At 27.6% G+C, this 18,551-nt stretch overlaps 1 protein-coding gene across 1 annotated transcript in view; it reads left to right on the top strand.

The window, feature by feature from the left end:
• The window catches only part of LOC123302650, a 35,370-nt gene that overhangs the window by 9,204 nt on the left and 7,615 nt on the right, over nucleotides 1–18,551 (top strand). The window contains exon 2 of the mRNA XM_044885694.1: nucleotides 12,980–13,136. Within this exon, the coding sequence (XP_044741629.1) occupies nucleotides 12,980–13,136 (157 nt within the window). The remainder of the gene's footprint in view (nucleotides 1–12,979; nucleotides 13,137–18,551) is intronic.

Raw genomic sequence — 18,551 nt, 5'->3', positions numbered from 1 at the left:
AAAAAGAATTCTCCAATTTTAATGATTTAGTGTTAAATATCTTTTCTTTGTGTTAAATTTGGTAATAGTTTTTTGCAAACATATTTCTTCTAATAAAATTGTTTCCGCATGTGGATGGTTAATGTAGTAAAGATAACTTGCAAATTTACATAATTCTGTAATGAGTAGACTATGATTTTTTTTAAATACCCATTTTATATGTAGAAACTTAATTTAGTTATTTTACGGTTAATAAATTATATTTAAATTAATACATTTTAATTTATATTTTATCTTTTAATAAAGTTTTATTAAAATTCATTTTGTTTTTTATACTTTTTAGTTATATCAGTATAAGTATATTGTACTTACTTAATACTATTGTTAGGATAAGTAAAATAAAAACAACTATTGAATTTTTCGCAAAAAAAGCAAAATAATAAAATAAAACTGTCAAGTTCCGACCCAATCAATACAAAATTATTAGGATATTTTTCTTAAAAATCTGGAAGTAAATTTGAGTCATTGCAATGACAATATACCACAGAATTAAAATTATTTTTGATAATTAATTTCGACCTATACTTTCTTTATGATAAACCTCACCGTATTTAAAAATTTATCTTAAGGACATTTGTTTAGAATATAAACAAATCCAGAACGCTCTTTGCAACTTGAATAATTATGCAACTGCAGAACTCATTTCGTTCTGTTCAAGACTTAAGTATTTATTATCATTTACAAATTCGTGATTTGCTCTTAAAAATTCTGTAGGTATCTGTAATTTTGAAATAAATTTTCAAACCTTTCAAAATCTTCATTCACCATGTGAAAATTAAATTTAGATAAGTGCACAAGATTTAGATTGCAATTTTAACAATAACTTTCGTTCTATACAAGTATTAAAATTTAATTAATTTTAATAAAAAAATTTTTTTCGATTTCATTATTCATTTTATCAAAAAATATCCACAGTTTTTTTTACATCTAAATATAAATTCTTTGTCAAATAAAATGATAGCACAGAAAATTAAGAGATAGATTGAAAGTATTTGTACCTTATTTTCAACTTTGTAATAACTTCATAAATGTAGACGAAAAATAAGAATAAAATTTTTCGATATCTGCCTTGCAAAAGGCGTTTTTCCAATTTTTCGTGGGGTTGCATTATGGAAAAAAAATTTAACAACCTTTTTTGTTAATTTGATTTTATTTCAAGTCAATCGGTGAAAATTCCATTTTTCTAACATGAATGCTTTGCAATACAAATAATTTTTTGCTCAAAAACTGGAGGACTTAGAGAAAAATGTCTAAGAACATTTAATTTTGACCCAATTATAACTAAAAAAGTGATTCGGTCAATATTACTTATTTGATTATAAAAAAATTATTTTAAACAATATCCTGCCGGAGATCCTGCAAAAATTTTCCATACGAAAATTAAGCATGCTCACTGGCGGATTTTGTCGGGACTACATCCTTTTTTAATTGACGGGCAAAGGGACGATTATTCTTAACATACTCAAAATAGCATTTATTTCTTTTTGTAAAATTGGGTTTACGGACATTTTTCTGAGTAGAATTTTGCAACTTTCTAACAGCAATCTAATCAAAGTCAATGATAAAATTCAATATTCAATTTTTTTTTACAAATAAAGGCTAGCAAATATTATCATATAAATGTATTAGTCCTTGTTTTAAAAATAACACATTTTTTAACAAAACATGCAATAAAATATCAAAAAATGTGGACTATAAATTAATTTTATACCACAAATACTATGTATAAAATGAATAAAAATTATAATAATTTTGAAGGTGAAATTATAAGATGAGTAAAAGAATGTGTTGATAATGTATTCAAAACATAAAATTAATAACAAAACAAAACAATATGCAAAAAAATAAATCTAACAATTAATAATCGTATTTTCTTAAACTCATGCTAATTCTGTAAATTAAATTATTATTTTTAAATTTTTATTGTTAATAATAATAAAACTAGTGAAGGTGTTATGTATACACTCGAATTAAAACAAATTGAACATTTCTAATACAGAATTTTGAAGTATTTGCAACATGCATACCAAATGCTAATTTATCATCTTAATCGGTTCTTAGAGAAATAATGATAGACTTTTAAACTTATTAGACTATACAACGTCAGACATTTGGAAGGACTTGCGATATAACTAATGTATCACTTGTATTCAAACACACATGAAACTATCAAAAACAAGTAATCTATTTTACATATTTATCTAGATTGGTTCAATTTTTATTAAATATGATGAACATTTAATAAATTTATGTATACAGGTAATACTTATGTTATGTTATAATCTTTACATTTCACTTTCTTTAAAAATAATAAATAATATAATTATAATACCTGCCCATTATACCTTTATACGTTATACATTTTAAAAGTTTGGATAAAGAAATCATTATTCAATTTATTGAGCTATTTTAGTTACGGAAATTGTGTTTTATCAAAATATGTCTATGTATGAAAATATTACATACGGGCTTACCCGCTTACCGACCTTCTATGAAATATTGCAATTTGATTACCTCATTGTGACAATTAATAATATTTTAACGAAAATTAGCTTTCAAGTTAAAACTTTTTTTTTTTAATGGAAAAAAATGCCCAACGGATTTGCTAATAATAAAGCTAAAATAATGACGGACAAAAGGACCGTATACAATTACTAGCGGTTATCCACCCATTTCGCTAAGTTATTTTAACATTAAAAACAAAGACTACCGCGTGATAGCTTTCACTTACCTTGCGTTCAGTTATTTCCCTTTTTCTTTACAATTTAATTTGTTTGTTTCTAAGAAAAATGCATAAGGATCTTCAAGAAAAATGCATAAGGACACGTGGGAAAATACGCAATACCACCGATATTTTCGTTCCTATGGATTTTTACCGCTTACCTTAATCGCTTAATATACGCTTAAATATTTCTACAAATTCAAATTATTTTCATGGCAATAAAAAAATGACTGACTCTGTTTTTAAGGTAAAAGAAACTTAATTATTTGCAAGACATATGTTTAAAAGTGAACACTGTAGGTTGCAGCAATTAGTTTCACAAATATAATTTGCTTTTTGAAAAGACACTGTTAATAAAAAATATAAAATTTCAAATAAAAATAATAGGTAATAATCATAATTTCCAATTAAAACAAAATATTATAACAAAATAAATAATTTTTAAGTATATCATTTGACAGTTTTAATATTATTATCACCGTAATGTACTTTCAAACATTACCAGTGCGAAGTGAAAACTATAATTTATAAAAATAAATTTTTATTGTATTTTGTCATCTTTTTAGTCTTGTTTGACCAGTTAACATCTGCTTTCAGTCTTAATATATAGTCTGAGAGCCATTGTGAATTTTCGTAAATTATGCAGATTAAACAACCATAAAATGGAAATTAATGGAAATTCGGAACTGCCAGTGTATTTAAGCGTAAGCATAATTTAGCTCCGATAATATTCGTTTTGAAATACTTTCTATTGTAGTACCTACGTCTGAATGATGTTGAGTCTATCTAGAGTACTATTTAAGCTGGATAACTTTTAAAATCAACTCGATTAAAATAATTCGATTAAAATAATAAATATATCAAAACTACTCTTTATTTCATGTCATTTGCTATCCTACATTATTATATGTCCTATTGAATACTGACCGATGATATCGAAGAGCTCAAGAAAAGTTAGAACATCAATATTTTCCAAACATCCTTACAAATGGTCAAAATCAATTCAATCTGCGAATTCTCCCTTAAAGAGAGTGTACCGATAAATTGAGCAAAATCTTAAATTTAAAAGTTGATTATTCCGTTCGGAAAAAAGTTCGAAATAAATTATAAACAGAAATTTCGTTTACTCTACGTTTACTCTTTTAAAAATATTGGGTGTATTTAAAAAAATTGTAAAAACTGATACATACATCGTTGGCTCTCGGTCTAGTATACTTATGCAACTGTAAAAAATTTCTCAAATAATTCAAGCCTTGAATTTTTAATCGAAATTTTGCAAAATAATGAATATGACTCATAAAATAATAAAAATGTATACAATAAAAATCAAACTTTAATTAGAATATTTTAAAATATTTTTTCAAAATCATATTCATACATATATAATTTCATATTTTAATCCTTGTGTTTGTCCCAAGGGATCTATGCAAAACTGACATGCATTAAACAGGAAATGATATTAAAAATAGATCTAATTATGTTTGGCTTCTTTTATAACAAGGTCAATGACAAGAAATAATTTTTTTTTACAATGAGCTGCAGAATGTAAACATAACAATATACGTCAAACTTTATCACTTCAAGCATTTGATAAGACCATAGAGGTAATAATATAAAATCGTAATGTGGCCATCAATCGGTTGATCGAAGAGAGAGAGGGACCTAAAAAAGTACGCGTATTGCTGTCTTCTCTGTCTTATATTACCTCTATGAAATACCAACTCCAAGCCTTTCCTTTGTAAGGTCAAAATATCATGTTTTTTCGCGGTTTTAAAGACTGCGAAAGAAAGCCCTTTTTGGTAGTGACAAAGCCTAAGACCTCTTTCAACGCTTTAGCTAGATATTTCAAATATCTATCTTATTTTTCTCAAAAACCAATTGGAATTTTAAAAAACAGTAAAATTGTAGGAAATTCTTATCAAAGTCCTCCGGATTAAGCAACGGTCAACTTTGTTTTTGAGCTTGAGTTCGTAAATGAACTCATAACATGTGTAATGTGATAGAGTAATCAACACTATGTATACATGGTATTTCAACACTTAACTCAGCCAATTGTTTGTTTTGTCTTGTTTTATATTACAATTCATTTTCGAAATCTGTATACCAATAAAACACTTATTTGAAAATTTTGTACAGATTCTTTGCGTGTTACCAAGTTATTTTTCTATTGAAAATAAATTAATTTTTTGATATTTCTTCATTATTTGTATGTGTAGGTATATAATCTGAATATTTTTATATCTCTACTTTGTAAATAGTAATTATTGACTAATACTTAGCAAGTATTTTCTTACACACTTTGCAAGCAATGCATAATTGATGATAAAAAAAAAAACAATAAAATAAAACAAAATAAATAATATAATTAACACAAATAATGACATGAATAAAACACACACTTGAATTATTTATTTATTTATACAAATGAAATCAAGAAAAATAAAATAAATTACACAATTCAATTATCAACAATAATGCATTAGGTACATACTTATAACAATAATATGTAAAAATTACTATTTGAAAAATCGTGTATTGTAGATAGTATACGACGCTCGCACCATAAAAATTTCTATCTTTAACGAAAAAATACAATATATGTATAATCAAAATAAAAATATCAAAGCGACTCTTTTATATATTTAACCTGTAAAGTGTTAATCTCAACTCGTTTTAATTTTGAAAATACACCCTAAAACGCAGTTGGCCATAATCGAAACAACAATTTCAAAGCTGACATAACGTATAATTTTATATACTATTCGATTGATTTTCTCAAAATTTACTGCAGTTTAGTGTTAACTGTTTTTTAATACGAATACGTTAAAAATCATTAGTAGACGACTTGGCATGGCTCATTCAAATGAAAAAACAATTATTTTCAGATAAATAAAATCTTTAGAAAGTGTTACTAAAATATGGTGGAAGCGACTGGAAGCTATGTTTTAAAAAGCTTTCGCTATATTTCTAATTTTTATGCCATAATTGATAATTTAGTACCACAATTTGCAGAGTATTTTAGCAGGCAAAAAATTTAATTTAATTTTGAATATTTAAAATGAAGTGAAGTACATGAGATCAGCTCAATTGACTGAGAGTTCTAGTCCTGATTTTTTTGAGGAAGTCTAGACATTACTGATAAAGTCTCGTTGCTTAGATTAAATAATCTGTACCTCCACAAATGCTTAAAAGAAACGAATAATTGAACATTTACGAAAGATTTTTGAAAATAACGTGATAAATATAATGCAAATAAAATTTCTGATAATTATTTGTAATACTTTATTAACATATAATTATGAAAATGTTATATAACAAAAATTACTATAATTGTTTTAATAATTGCTAATTATATATACATTATATTTTATTAATAAATTAATATTTAATAATTAATTTTTAATAAATTGTGGAAAATTCTCAATATATATGCGAATACCAATTATATAATGAAAATATTGTCTAAGATAAAAAAATTGTAAATCAACGCAATTAATTTTAGAACTAGAATTTCCAGTATTTTTTAGATTATATACACGTGTTACAATTATAAAGCAGTCATTATCAGTTTGAATTCATTAATGGTAATTATTCTTTAAGAAGACGTACTTCACTATTTGTCAACTTAGTGAAATTTTTTTTCACAAAATTAATTGCAATACTTAAAAACAAAAGGTAAAGAATTATCTTTCCATCAACGCGAATATCATGACTATCAACGTTATTTTCTTACCTTTTTTTATTATGATACCCGTCAAAACAACCAAAAGGCTTATCATATACTTTTTAAAATAACATATTGGAAATTTAATATACTTACAGCGCCTGTTTGCGTGGATGCATTCTAGTGCAACGATCGTAACATCCAAAGGCTGCCACTAACAATGTTTGATACAGTAAAAGGCTTTATTGTTTTAAATTGATGGTTTTTTGAATTTTGTAGTATTTAAATATATAGATTTTTAGTTTTACTCAACTTGACATAAATTTGTCATTTTAATGCATTTAGGAAGTTTAATTTTTAATCTAAAACTTGTATCTATAATTATTTATTAACAACAAAATTTTAAGTATTAGATGCTTACACTAATCACAAACATGATAAAAATTAAATAAACTTATTGATTTTATTGATTTGAGTCGTGTGATAAAAGAATAATTAAATTAAAATTGCTTTCAAAAAGTGAAATTAATTTTAAACAAATACAAAAACAAGAAGTAAATATAGGTGTTTTAATATGATTCTTCCTTATTTAAAATGAAGAACATGTGGTAGATAAATTAAAAAAAAAATTACTACAATTTTTATAATAGTACGCGTTAAATTCATTTTCTAAGTAAACTTCTCAGAAATATGTTTGCAAAATATTAGGCTAGCATTCTTCAAGGGAGCAAGCTAATACAGTGAACGGTATATGCCAAATATTTTGAGCTTCGGGATTGATTTAAAATTATATACAGTGTGTCGCATTTAAGATGAAGACACTTCCATACTTCCATGTCTCTTTTGATGATTGAGAAATTAGTTTGCGAATAAACTGAAATATTTACCATGACCGCAGTGTCGAATTTATTAACAAAGGTTTCATTTTCGTGATTTTGATTGTTTTTTTTTGTTGTTGTCTGGCGTAATGCTGCTATATATAACAAAAAGTTATATATAACGAAAAGCTATGCGCTGCTATACACAACGATAGTTATTAATAGCACACTCAAATTATGAGAAAAACCTTAATTTTCTTAATTTCCAAACTTAACTTTATAAATCATCCAAAAGGCAGGTAACAAGAATAATAACACAATTTTCGCTCCAATATGGAATTCAGATAGAGATGTAAACATATCTTTATATAGTATATAACTCTTCTGTAGGTACGTATACCACTGAACCCCTCTTAAACGGCTGGTTCGATTTTGATGAAATTTTGTGGATGTGTTTGATTGAGTTCCTGGACAGGTTAGATTTACAATTTGATCCGGTAGGTGACCCTAAGATCGAGTTTCAGATATTTATTTTCAAAAGTTCGAATAACAAACCACCGTTTGCTGAACGCTGTCACGACAGACAATCCAATGTTTGGGGAGGGCATTGACTGTCGGGTTCTCATGTACTAGAAAATATAGTATTCTAATATACTTTTGATAAATATTCTATATACTTTTGCACAAGAATATCTTTAACCAAAGTACTACATTTTGAGTCTTTTATTCTTTGCTGTTTCTACGATTTCTATGTAATCACTCCGAAATACCTTTGTTAAATAATCCACTTTATAAAATACTTCTTTGTTATATAATTTCTTTATTATGTTATAAAAATTGTTCAAAAAATCATGCATGTATAGTTAATGCGTGCATCCGATTTCGATTTCTATCATTAATAGCCAATTATGAATCTATAATCTCAATTATCATATTTACAAAATTCTTCAAGTTCCTACCAGCCAAAATGCACATAAAGTATATTTTCCTTCGGAAATGAATGTTTAGACATTTGAATATAAAAAACTCATTTACATAATAAATTGTACAATTCACGAATTACCTACTTTATGTAAAAGGAAAATAAAAACTTTTTTTTTCTGTTAATTTCATTAATACTGACAGAATTATAAAACCATGTAATAAAATATCCTTACATATCAAAAAAAGTTTACTTTCTATATCAGTCAATTTAATAGTTTTATGCTTGCTGTATTTGTGTATGACATAAGCGTCGACGAACTGTAGAATATATTCTGGAACAAAAATATTATGAAAAACTTTTGTCCTTAAATATTCGATTTTCATTCCAACTGAAAGAAAATTATGAAATTATTTGAATACTTTTTTGAAGAACCTCTGAATATCTCCTATAAGTAGTAGATATTCTGCTACAGCAAGTAGCAATTAATATATTTTCCAAACGGAATACTTGCATTTTAGCATAATATCTCCAAATAGAATTTTCTTATTTAATGGTACTAATGCTATTTAATGGTACTAGCAGTAATTTAATGGTACTATAACTGGATTTAAATTTTTTTCCATGGTGGCACACACATAGTAGTGGTAAAGACAAGCAATCCAAAGAAATTGTAGATGGAGGTTAGTTCCAGAACACTTCGCTTAGATTCCAGTAGGACGCCAGCTTGAATTTTTTAGAAGTTAATTATCTTGATAAATCTTAGCCCAAAAATCGAAAGAATTATAACAATTTTTAACGTATTTTTTTCTTTTCATCTTTTTTTCATAGAATTTGATTCGAAAAAATTGATTGGTGTATTCTTTAGCCATCCCTTATCTATCACTAAAATTTTCCTTAAAGTTGATAATGGAAACGCAGTTTCTCATTTTTGGTCAATTTTACTATAATAATATTTTTACCACTACATACTGTTAATTTTATTTTAGCAAAAAACTTATCTATATAATTTTACATATGTACATATTTACAAATAGTCTTAAACAATTTTTAGCTTGTCCTTGCTTTTCAACTGCCAGATCTTTAGAGGCCAATATTCTTATTCCTACGTGTAGAAGTAAAAAGTGGTTATAAACATCCGATGACAATATTTTTTTGAAAATCACTGGACCAGCATACAATAAAATAAATTGATACTCAGTAGCTTTAAATTTAGCAACATCATCCAATGATCTTGTTGTTCTTTGGAAATCTTGAGGAACTTGATTTTTCATTTGAAAAAGTAGATCACTTAGTAAATTTTTCAAAGTTTTACTCAATTTTACTTCTTTGATATTGCCATTAAGCCAGTAATCCATAATTTTTTTAACAATACCTAAATATACCAAGTGCATAGAATCTAAAACAAAATCATTTATCATGTCAACAGCAGGGTTTATCTCGAGCAAGGGTGAAACTCCTGTGTGGTGTTGAGAATTACGTTGATCTCTAAACGAATTGTTTGTCCTTGGTGTGCACTGATTATGATGTATTGAATAAATAGTTCGTCGATCTACTCGCTGACCTTTCACTTCGCAGCGTTCACAAGCCCAATAACCTCCATGCCCCTTTATACATTTAATAAATGCTCGAGCTGGTGTATCACAAATGAAGGCTTTTATCGATACTTGGAATATTACATCATTTATTTGTACACCGGTATTTTGAAGACGGTTAATTTCTGCGACAAATTTTCTCAAATAATTATTCACATTGTTTGGTTTCTGCTTTCCACAATAAACAGCTGTTACAAAAGGTTTGTAAATATCTGGCTCGTTGAAGACTTTGCATAAAATTGGCCAAAATTGGATCGAGCTTGATTTATATAAAGGTACACCATCTACATTTACCAGTAATTGCAAATGATGAACTTCATGTAAATCAGAATTTACACTTTTTTTTAGGTTTTCCTCTATTCCGAAGTATACAAAATCTCCCGAGTCATTATTATCTAATTTTTCAATCTCATATTGAAACTTTTCAGTACCTAAGAACGTTTTTGCACACTTAGGTAGCATAGGATATTTTTCCCTCCTTAAAATATTCAATAATGAGTCGAGACGAGTATGTGGAATGGGAGGATCTGCCAATGCCCACTGCCGAAGTTCCTCAACGTCATTCCAAATCTCTTCATTGTTGTCATTTAATATTTCTTCGTCCTCATCACCTTCTAAAAAATGTTGATCATTTTCTTCAGACTCATCAACGGATTCACGATCAGAAACTTCCTCACACTGATCAACAGATTCACCATCAGAAACTTCCTCATCTTCAGATTCATTATTAATAGATACACTTGCGAATCCATCATTTAAAAAAATATTTTCATTAGATTCTATATTATTATTTCCAACTGTTCGATCTTCGAAATCATCAGATACATGTAAATATCCTGCGGAAGGGCCATCAGATGCTGAAGTATCGAAAACTTGCTGAAATGACTCTCGACACCTTTGTTTCCTTAAACGAGCAAGTTCGCGTCGAGTTCTATTGAACTTGTTAGCATTTAACATTTTGTAATAATGTGAAATATGAGTGGCACATACACTACACCATTAATCCTTTGTGTAGAGCCCGACAATTTGTTTATCAAAAAAAGAAATCTAAATTGGGCTTAACAACAACAACTCTCACCTATGCACGCAAGAATAAGACTGGATGGTTTTTGTTTCATATTCGCTCGTTATGAATTCCGACTTTTTAAGACAGATGTCACGTCTTGTAAAAAATTATATGTGATTTGTCGGGTGCGAAGTTTCCCACTTAGGTTCCACACAGAGCCCATTAGGGAAAAATTACATTAAATTTTTTTATTTTCACGTTGGGATTTCCCACATATGTCCCACACAGAACCCAATTGGGAATAATGACAATATTTTTTTTTTCCACGTTGGGCTTTCCCACATAGATCCCACAGAGAAAGCAATTGAGAAAAATGACAATAATTTTTTCAATTTTATGTTGGGGTTTCCCACTTAGGTCCTACACAGAGCCCATCAGGGAAAAATTACATTAAATTTTTTTATTTCCACGTTGGGATTTCCCACGTATGTCCCACACAGAACCCAATTGGGAAAAATGACAATATTTTTTTTTTCCACGTTGGGCTTTCCAACTTAGATCCCACACAGAAACCAATTGGGAAAAATGACAATAACTTTTTCAATTTTACGTTGGGCTTTCCCACGTAGGTCCCACATAGAACCCAATTGGGAAAAATGACAATAATTATTTAAATTTTACGTTGGTATTTCCCACTTAGGCCCCACACAGAGCCCAATTGGCAAATATTGACCATCAATTTTCTTATTTTTGTTTGGGATTCCCGATTGGGTTCTCATTGGGCCCTCATAGGGATTTCCCTCTTGGGAATGCCCCATTGGGGCCCAATGAGGTCCAGATACATACAGTGGGCGTTCCCACAGCAATTTCTAGTCGGGATTTTTCTCGTGAAGTCTTTTGAAAATAATACGTACTTTTAAAATTTTTCTTTTCTGACTGCCGCAGAGGCACATATAAACTGGGCTGATCAGGAGGAGTTGTATTTTTCGCCTTCGATAAAATATTAAATAGAAATGCGACTAAAAGATAAGACTTGCGCCATCTTTGCGGCTCTCATTATCCTACTCGGTTATCATCTTCCATTCGATTCAGATTTGTTTACACCCAGATAAAAACAATTAATATTATTCAAATCATCCATTCTACACACATGACTTAATATTAAAATTATTCAGCTCACTTTTTCACAGATTTCTTCGTTTCTTAAAAACATATAAAACCTATTTGTCAAACAGATAATGAGTATTGACATAAACCCATTAATTTTATTTCATATTTTATTTTGTAAAATAAATTACCACAATTATTACTCAAATCAGTTTAAAAGTTATAGAAAATGAATTCACGAAGTTATTAAAAACGAATAAGATTTACGATCTCTATTTAAATATATTTTATTGATTATATTTGTAATTAAAATTTTAATTATGTATATAGCAAAATTATTATCGTGCAAATAAGTAATGCGAAACTATTTTTTTCGAAAAATAAAAAAACTTAATGCATAAAACATACTTTTTTAAATAATCCCTTTTGAAATCGGCAGTAGTACACGGTAAGAAATTTTTTACCGATACCACTATGTAAGTACAGTTGTGAACGCAATACTGTATTAATGTAAGCGGCGCAAAGATTTCTAAACCATACAGTATTGTTGATAATTATGGATCTTGCTAGAATATTATATAGAGTATTTCTAGATACTAACAACACGAAAAAAGGTAATATAATCGTTTTTCTTAAAAATACAAGTAAAAATGTTCTTTTTACGACACCGAAGGTAGTAGCACTTGAATCGACTTCACTGCCATATTTCATAATTTTCTTAAGCTGATAAAATAGTCGTAGATCTTACTTGTTAACTTAGGTTAAAGAAAATTTGTTCAGCAGTATAAAAATCATTAGTTATTTTCTGAGTGAGTGCAGGTATTACTGTCATGTAGTGAATAATAATCATACAAGAAAAAAGCTTTTGTTTGCTAAACATTAACGAGTTTTAGAGCTTTTATGATTTTCACTAAGGAACAATTTGAGAAAACAGGATATAAAAAATTAAATAAATTTTCACATTAATATTATGTAAATAATAAATATAATAAACAACATGCAATAAATGCTGTAAATTTAGCTGAAGCTAAAAAGCAACAATATATTAAAAAAAAAGAAACAACCCAGAGAACCACTTTATTAAACAAATTTTTATTTATTTTCAGACATCATTCTACTTCGTATTTGTAGCAATCGTAATGATGATCGCTAGTATATCAGCACAAGATTACTTCTTAAATTCATTTCCAAGTGCGCCGAATGCATTATTTGGACAATTAGCACAACAACAACAAATTCAAAGAGATCCAAGACAAAATCGAGGTAAATAATTTAATATTAAAAATCTACAAAACCAAAGTAAATAATCAAACATAGGTATAACAAATTTATTTCCTTCAATTAAAATCTTGATATTTTCCATTCCTAAAACTAAAACTGAGAATCATTTTTGTAACTGACATTGAAGTTTAAATAATTTAAAAAAAAAAAAAAAAACTTAAACGTAGCTAATTTTTATGAATAACAGTCATAAATTATGGATACTTTGGCTTTAACACCAACACCAGTTATGGTTGAGTAATTTTTAATTTTACATAGAAAAAATAGACTTAGATTAAACAAAGACACATTAATTTTTTTTACAAGGACTCATTCAACTGAGTCAAATTGTGTTAGATACGCTCTGCTCGCATCTCAACAAATAAATTCATTGGAAGGTTTAAAATTGGTTTACTTGGATACTCAAAAATGACATTTAGAAATCACTTTGAATGAGCTTATAGATAACTCGTATATTTGGAGTAATAAAATTATATGGATTTGATTACCACCGTAGCTTTAGTTAAAAGCATTTCTAGTACAAGCTTAGTGGTCAAATTAGCTTATCTGAAAAAAATTAAATCTTGGCGACGTAAGAGAGTATTATATGCACTTTACTATTTATTTCGAAAATAATCTCCATGGATTCACCAAAATTTTAGAAAATAGGTCGATAGATTTAAAACGCTAATGATTATTTAGACACCTACATTGTTATAATTTGAGGAATTTTGCAGACATTACACTGACACAAAGAAAGGCGACAGCATTCCACTAAAAGCAACCTTAAGACAAAATTGTTTTGAAAAGAGGTGCACTAATTTCAAATGGTTCAAAATTTAAATGTCATTATCCTTGAGCATCTACCTAAGATTTTTAAAGAATTAATTAATGCAAGCTAGCTTTAAGGTATTTCCAGCATGGTATTTAAATTTCAGAACTTAATAGAACTTACTATTAAATTCCAAAGTTTCAGAAATTTTGACCGCTTAAAACACATGATAATTATGCCTACGATCTCAATTTTGATCAATTTACGTTTAATTTAATTAATATCAAAATTTTTATTATTTATTTTCTAAAAACATACCTTTCAACTCTCGTACCTTTTTTCACTAACTGGGTAGGCAGTGAGCTTTGCATGCCTTGAATGTGCGAATTTTGCAGCGGATTATCAAGCGATCTAAATGACCAAAAATTCTACAACCGCAGGATATTACAGCTAACGTTATTATGAGCCTTTGAAAAAAATAAGCTAAATCTTCCGACAAGTGTATTCATGCTGGAAATACCATAATTGACAAAATCTGTTCAGCCGTTTAAAAATCATTAATATTTTGTTTAAAATCCAATATAACTCTAGCAATATCAATTTTGTATTTCTTGGAATGAAACCCCAATATCTTGATCAATAGCTTAAGATCATGAATTTTGACACATTTTTATTAAGGATTGGTGCTGATTAGGTCAGATATATTTGCTGAGGTATTTTGATCTCTAGTCATTGCATGTTTCTCCAATTATCCAGTAACTTTAACAATAAAATTAAACTATCAAAATAATAATAATAAATTCTCTAAAATTAAATTACTTCTCCTGGGAGCCCACATTCGATCTTATATTAAAAAAATGACAGCTGCAATTATCAATCTTTCCGTATGATTATCTCAAGAAGCATATCTGCAATAAATTTCAAACATTTTTCATGAATTTTTCATAATTTGCTATAAAAAGAAATAAATTTAAAATTCAATGAACATGCTGAAGGTTACGCATACCTTCTAAGTTCTTTTACCAATTAATAAATCAAGTTTATATTAAAAGGTATTCAATTAATGTCATATGATTCTCTTTTATCTTATGGTGTGATTATGACAATAAATAAAATCATTCCGGTTTAATTATTTTAATAAAGTTAATACTAGTATAGTTTTGCTAAAGGCAATTAGACCTTCAATTTATTTAATAATAATTAATACATATTTTTAATAACTTGGTAAATAAGATACTATTTACTTACCTTTAAGAGATAAAAAGGCAATGCACTTGTATGACCTTCAATAATTATATTACTTATAATTTTAATATCTTTAAAGGTTCGTGTTTTTTTATTTTTTTTAATATACCTAATGCAATGGAATATTAAAGGATTTTAATATGACTTTTATTTAAAATATGCGGAATTAAAAAATTTATATAAAAGTATACATTTACTGAATTAATATCCTATTTTAATCTAGATCTGTATTGTAAAAGTCTGACCTTGATTTTATAGACATTTTTCTCAAGAAAAAAATGACATTAGGATTAGCGTAAATTCGCATTCGCTTCACATGTATCGGCAAAACGAAAACCCAAAACTCTACCGGAAGAGCTACTAGTGCAAAGGTACAATGCTTAGAATAGAAGATGTGCTCGAACTTTGAAGTTGAGAAATTTTCGTCATATTCAAAATTCCTTTTCGTCTTTATGTGAGTATTTCCATGTACATGGATTAATTCCAATTAAGCACCCTTGCCAAGTAAAATACCATACTCAGATTGTATCTTTTTTTTTTTTTTTTTTTAATATTATACTGCGTGTTTAACTACTATGGTCATATACGCAGTATCAGCAGGAATGATGATTGTATCTTTATTTACTCATTTCTGGCATTTAATTGTCTTGTTAAATTAACTTTATAGTTTAAGAGAGCTGTCCGCAAACACCGAAACACCGAAAACAGGAACATACACCGGACAAACTTAATGAAAATTTCAGTCAGTCTAACTGAAAGTATGTGCAAAAAATTTTTAAAAATGCATTAAAATTATCAATTAAAATACCGCAAACGTTTTTACAAAAACAGACAGCTTATATCGTGTGTCTTCAAATTTCGAAAAAATATTGAATAAATAATAGTTTAAAAAAACTTAAAAAGACGCTTTTGTAATTTCAAAAAAAATTAAAATTTCAATTAATGTAAATATTTTGTAGACAGATATTAGTAAAAGTAAAGTCATTATAAAATATCTTAAAAAACACCCAACGCTATTTTTAAGATGCAATGATTTTTTGAATGTAAGGAAATTATTTTCTACCATTTAGTTGAGCTAGTTCCAAGAGCGTGTTTTTTAAACTATTATTTATTTTGTGTTTTTTAGTATTTAAGACTATTATTTATTTATCAAAAATTCAGTATAAATATGGTGGGAGCGCAAATAAATGTTTCACATTTTCGTATATGGAAATTGTTAATCCTGAAAATCGTGATAAGGATAACCAAATAAACTTATTAAATTATTGTATTGTCATCGGTTCGTGATAAGTATGCCAAATTTCGAGTTAATCTGACGTTTTAAATGGGGTCAAAATCATGTTCAAAGTTTCCGTTACGTACTAACATACTAACATACGTATGAAGGTATAATAAAAGCGTGTTAAAAATAATATCTAACCATTAAGAAATTTAAAACTTATTTTCCTTTTTTGACATCCTTCTATCGATTGTCCGAACAAGTTTTGTTTTACTAAATTTTTGCGTTTTATAAAGTAGGAGATTTGTATAGCCATATACAAGCCCAATTAGCCAATTACTCGCTTTTACCCACGGCTAGTTTTCATAAGGTAGGAATGTAAAAAGAATCATGTTTGAATCCCATTAAAATCCATTTACAAAGTCTATTGCATAACTAAAACTATTTAAATAAATTGCTTGAATCATTAAATAGTTTTTTCTTCTCGATTTAAGTATTAAAAAGAATTAAATATGATGTAAAACTTTAAAATACCTCTAGCCCAACAATGAATGTTAATAAAATTTGAAGGCCAATGTTACAATTTTTTTTTTTAATTCTCATTCTTTGTATAAAACAAACAAGACTTTGACTGTCTTTTTTATTACCAAATGCAATGATTTAAAATTATTTTAATAACTGTTGTATAGCAGAGCAGATAAAAGTGAAAGGTAATGGTGTTACCGTGTGTGGTCATTTAAAAATATGTATTTGACCAAACACTATCTGTCTACGTAGCCTCGTAGACACTTCAGATCAAAAAAAATGTAGTAATTTATCGACACCATTAACTTCAAGCGAAACAAAATTTAGTTAATTCGGCTCAAATTGAGGTAAGCTCAAAAACTAGTTCCGATAATCGATAGAAGAAGTGCCAAAAAAGTAAAATAATTTTTAAATTTTTTAAGTGTTAATATTATGTTCAATATTTTTCCGAAATTTGAAAGCCACTATAGTGTTAACACTATTTGCTAGTTTAAAAAAAAACATGCTGGTAGAAGCTTTTGCTGTATTTTAAATTGATAAGATTGAAACATCTGCATTTTGTACTTACAAATGCTGAGTTATACCGAGATTTATGTACTCTGCGTCGAATAGAATTCGAATATAAAAAAACTTTCTGCGAGATTGACTGAAATTTTCTTAAAACTGTGTTCAGTTTATGCTAACAGACCTTGTTATCAGGACTGGTAGATGTTTATTTGTAATCTAAAGTCAGTTTATCATGATAATTAAGTGTTCGAAATGAGGAAATAAGGATAGATGTTTCTTCTTAAATTAGCGTCATTTGACATTGTCACTTTGTTTTTCCTGTTCACAAAACTAAGTACCTATAACTTCAATTTTACCAACAACTGTAGATTTTATAATGCAACAAAACCGGTAATGGCCTGAAGATTGAATAACAACTTCAATATTGAACTATTTTAAGGAATTCAATTAATGTTCTGATTGTTAATCTGTCCGCCATATGAATAATTGTAATGCAATTTTTTCTTATTTAGAAGTAAGGTTAATCTAAATGATTAATGGCTATTTTTGGTGAAAATCTGTTTAGTCATTCAATTTTGCAATCTTAGTGATTTGATGCATAGTTGAAATTAAAAAGGATTAGAAAATAAAGAAGTTATAAACATTCAAAGATTGTTGCCAGTCTCTTTATTGAAAAACAAAGTTTTATATGTAATCTCAATGGCGATACCGTGCAATGACTTCACTAATCGCTATTTTCCTCTTATACCTCTTATATATGTTATAGCAGTGAAATTTTTATAAACGGACTTCAGAACAGATGCAATATCTTTCGAATTAGATTCAGTAATTTAAGAATTAGTCTTTTTTACTTCTGAATACTGAATTTGTAAAATTTTGTTACAATTTTTTTTAAAGTGTATATAATTGTTATGTCTTAAAGTAACTTGTGGTTTTAGAGCAATCATATAAATTGTTTTGAAATACTTTAAAATTATAATAATAATATCCATGTAATTGAATTCTTGGTTTTTGATATAATTTATGTTAGATGAATCCCACATATCTATCTATATCAGAATTATTAATTTACATAAAAACCAAACGTTAACCAATACTTAAGTAACTGGCCTCCAAGAAGATTTTATATTACATAACAGAACCAAAAATA

This window comes from Chrysoperla carnea, chromosome 1, assembly GCF_905475395.1.
Source record: "Chrysoperla carnea chromosome 1, inChrCarn1.1, whole genome shotgun sequence".
In the NCBI taxonomy this organism is placed as follows: domain Eukaryota; kingdom Metazoa; phylum Arthropoda; class Insecta; order Neuroptera; family Chrysopidae; genus Chrysoperla; species Chrysoperla carnea.
The sequence above is the reverse complement of the archived record's forward strand: the minus strand, read 5'-3'. Positions and strand labels throughout refer to the sequence as shown.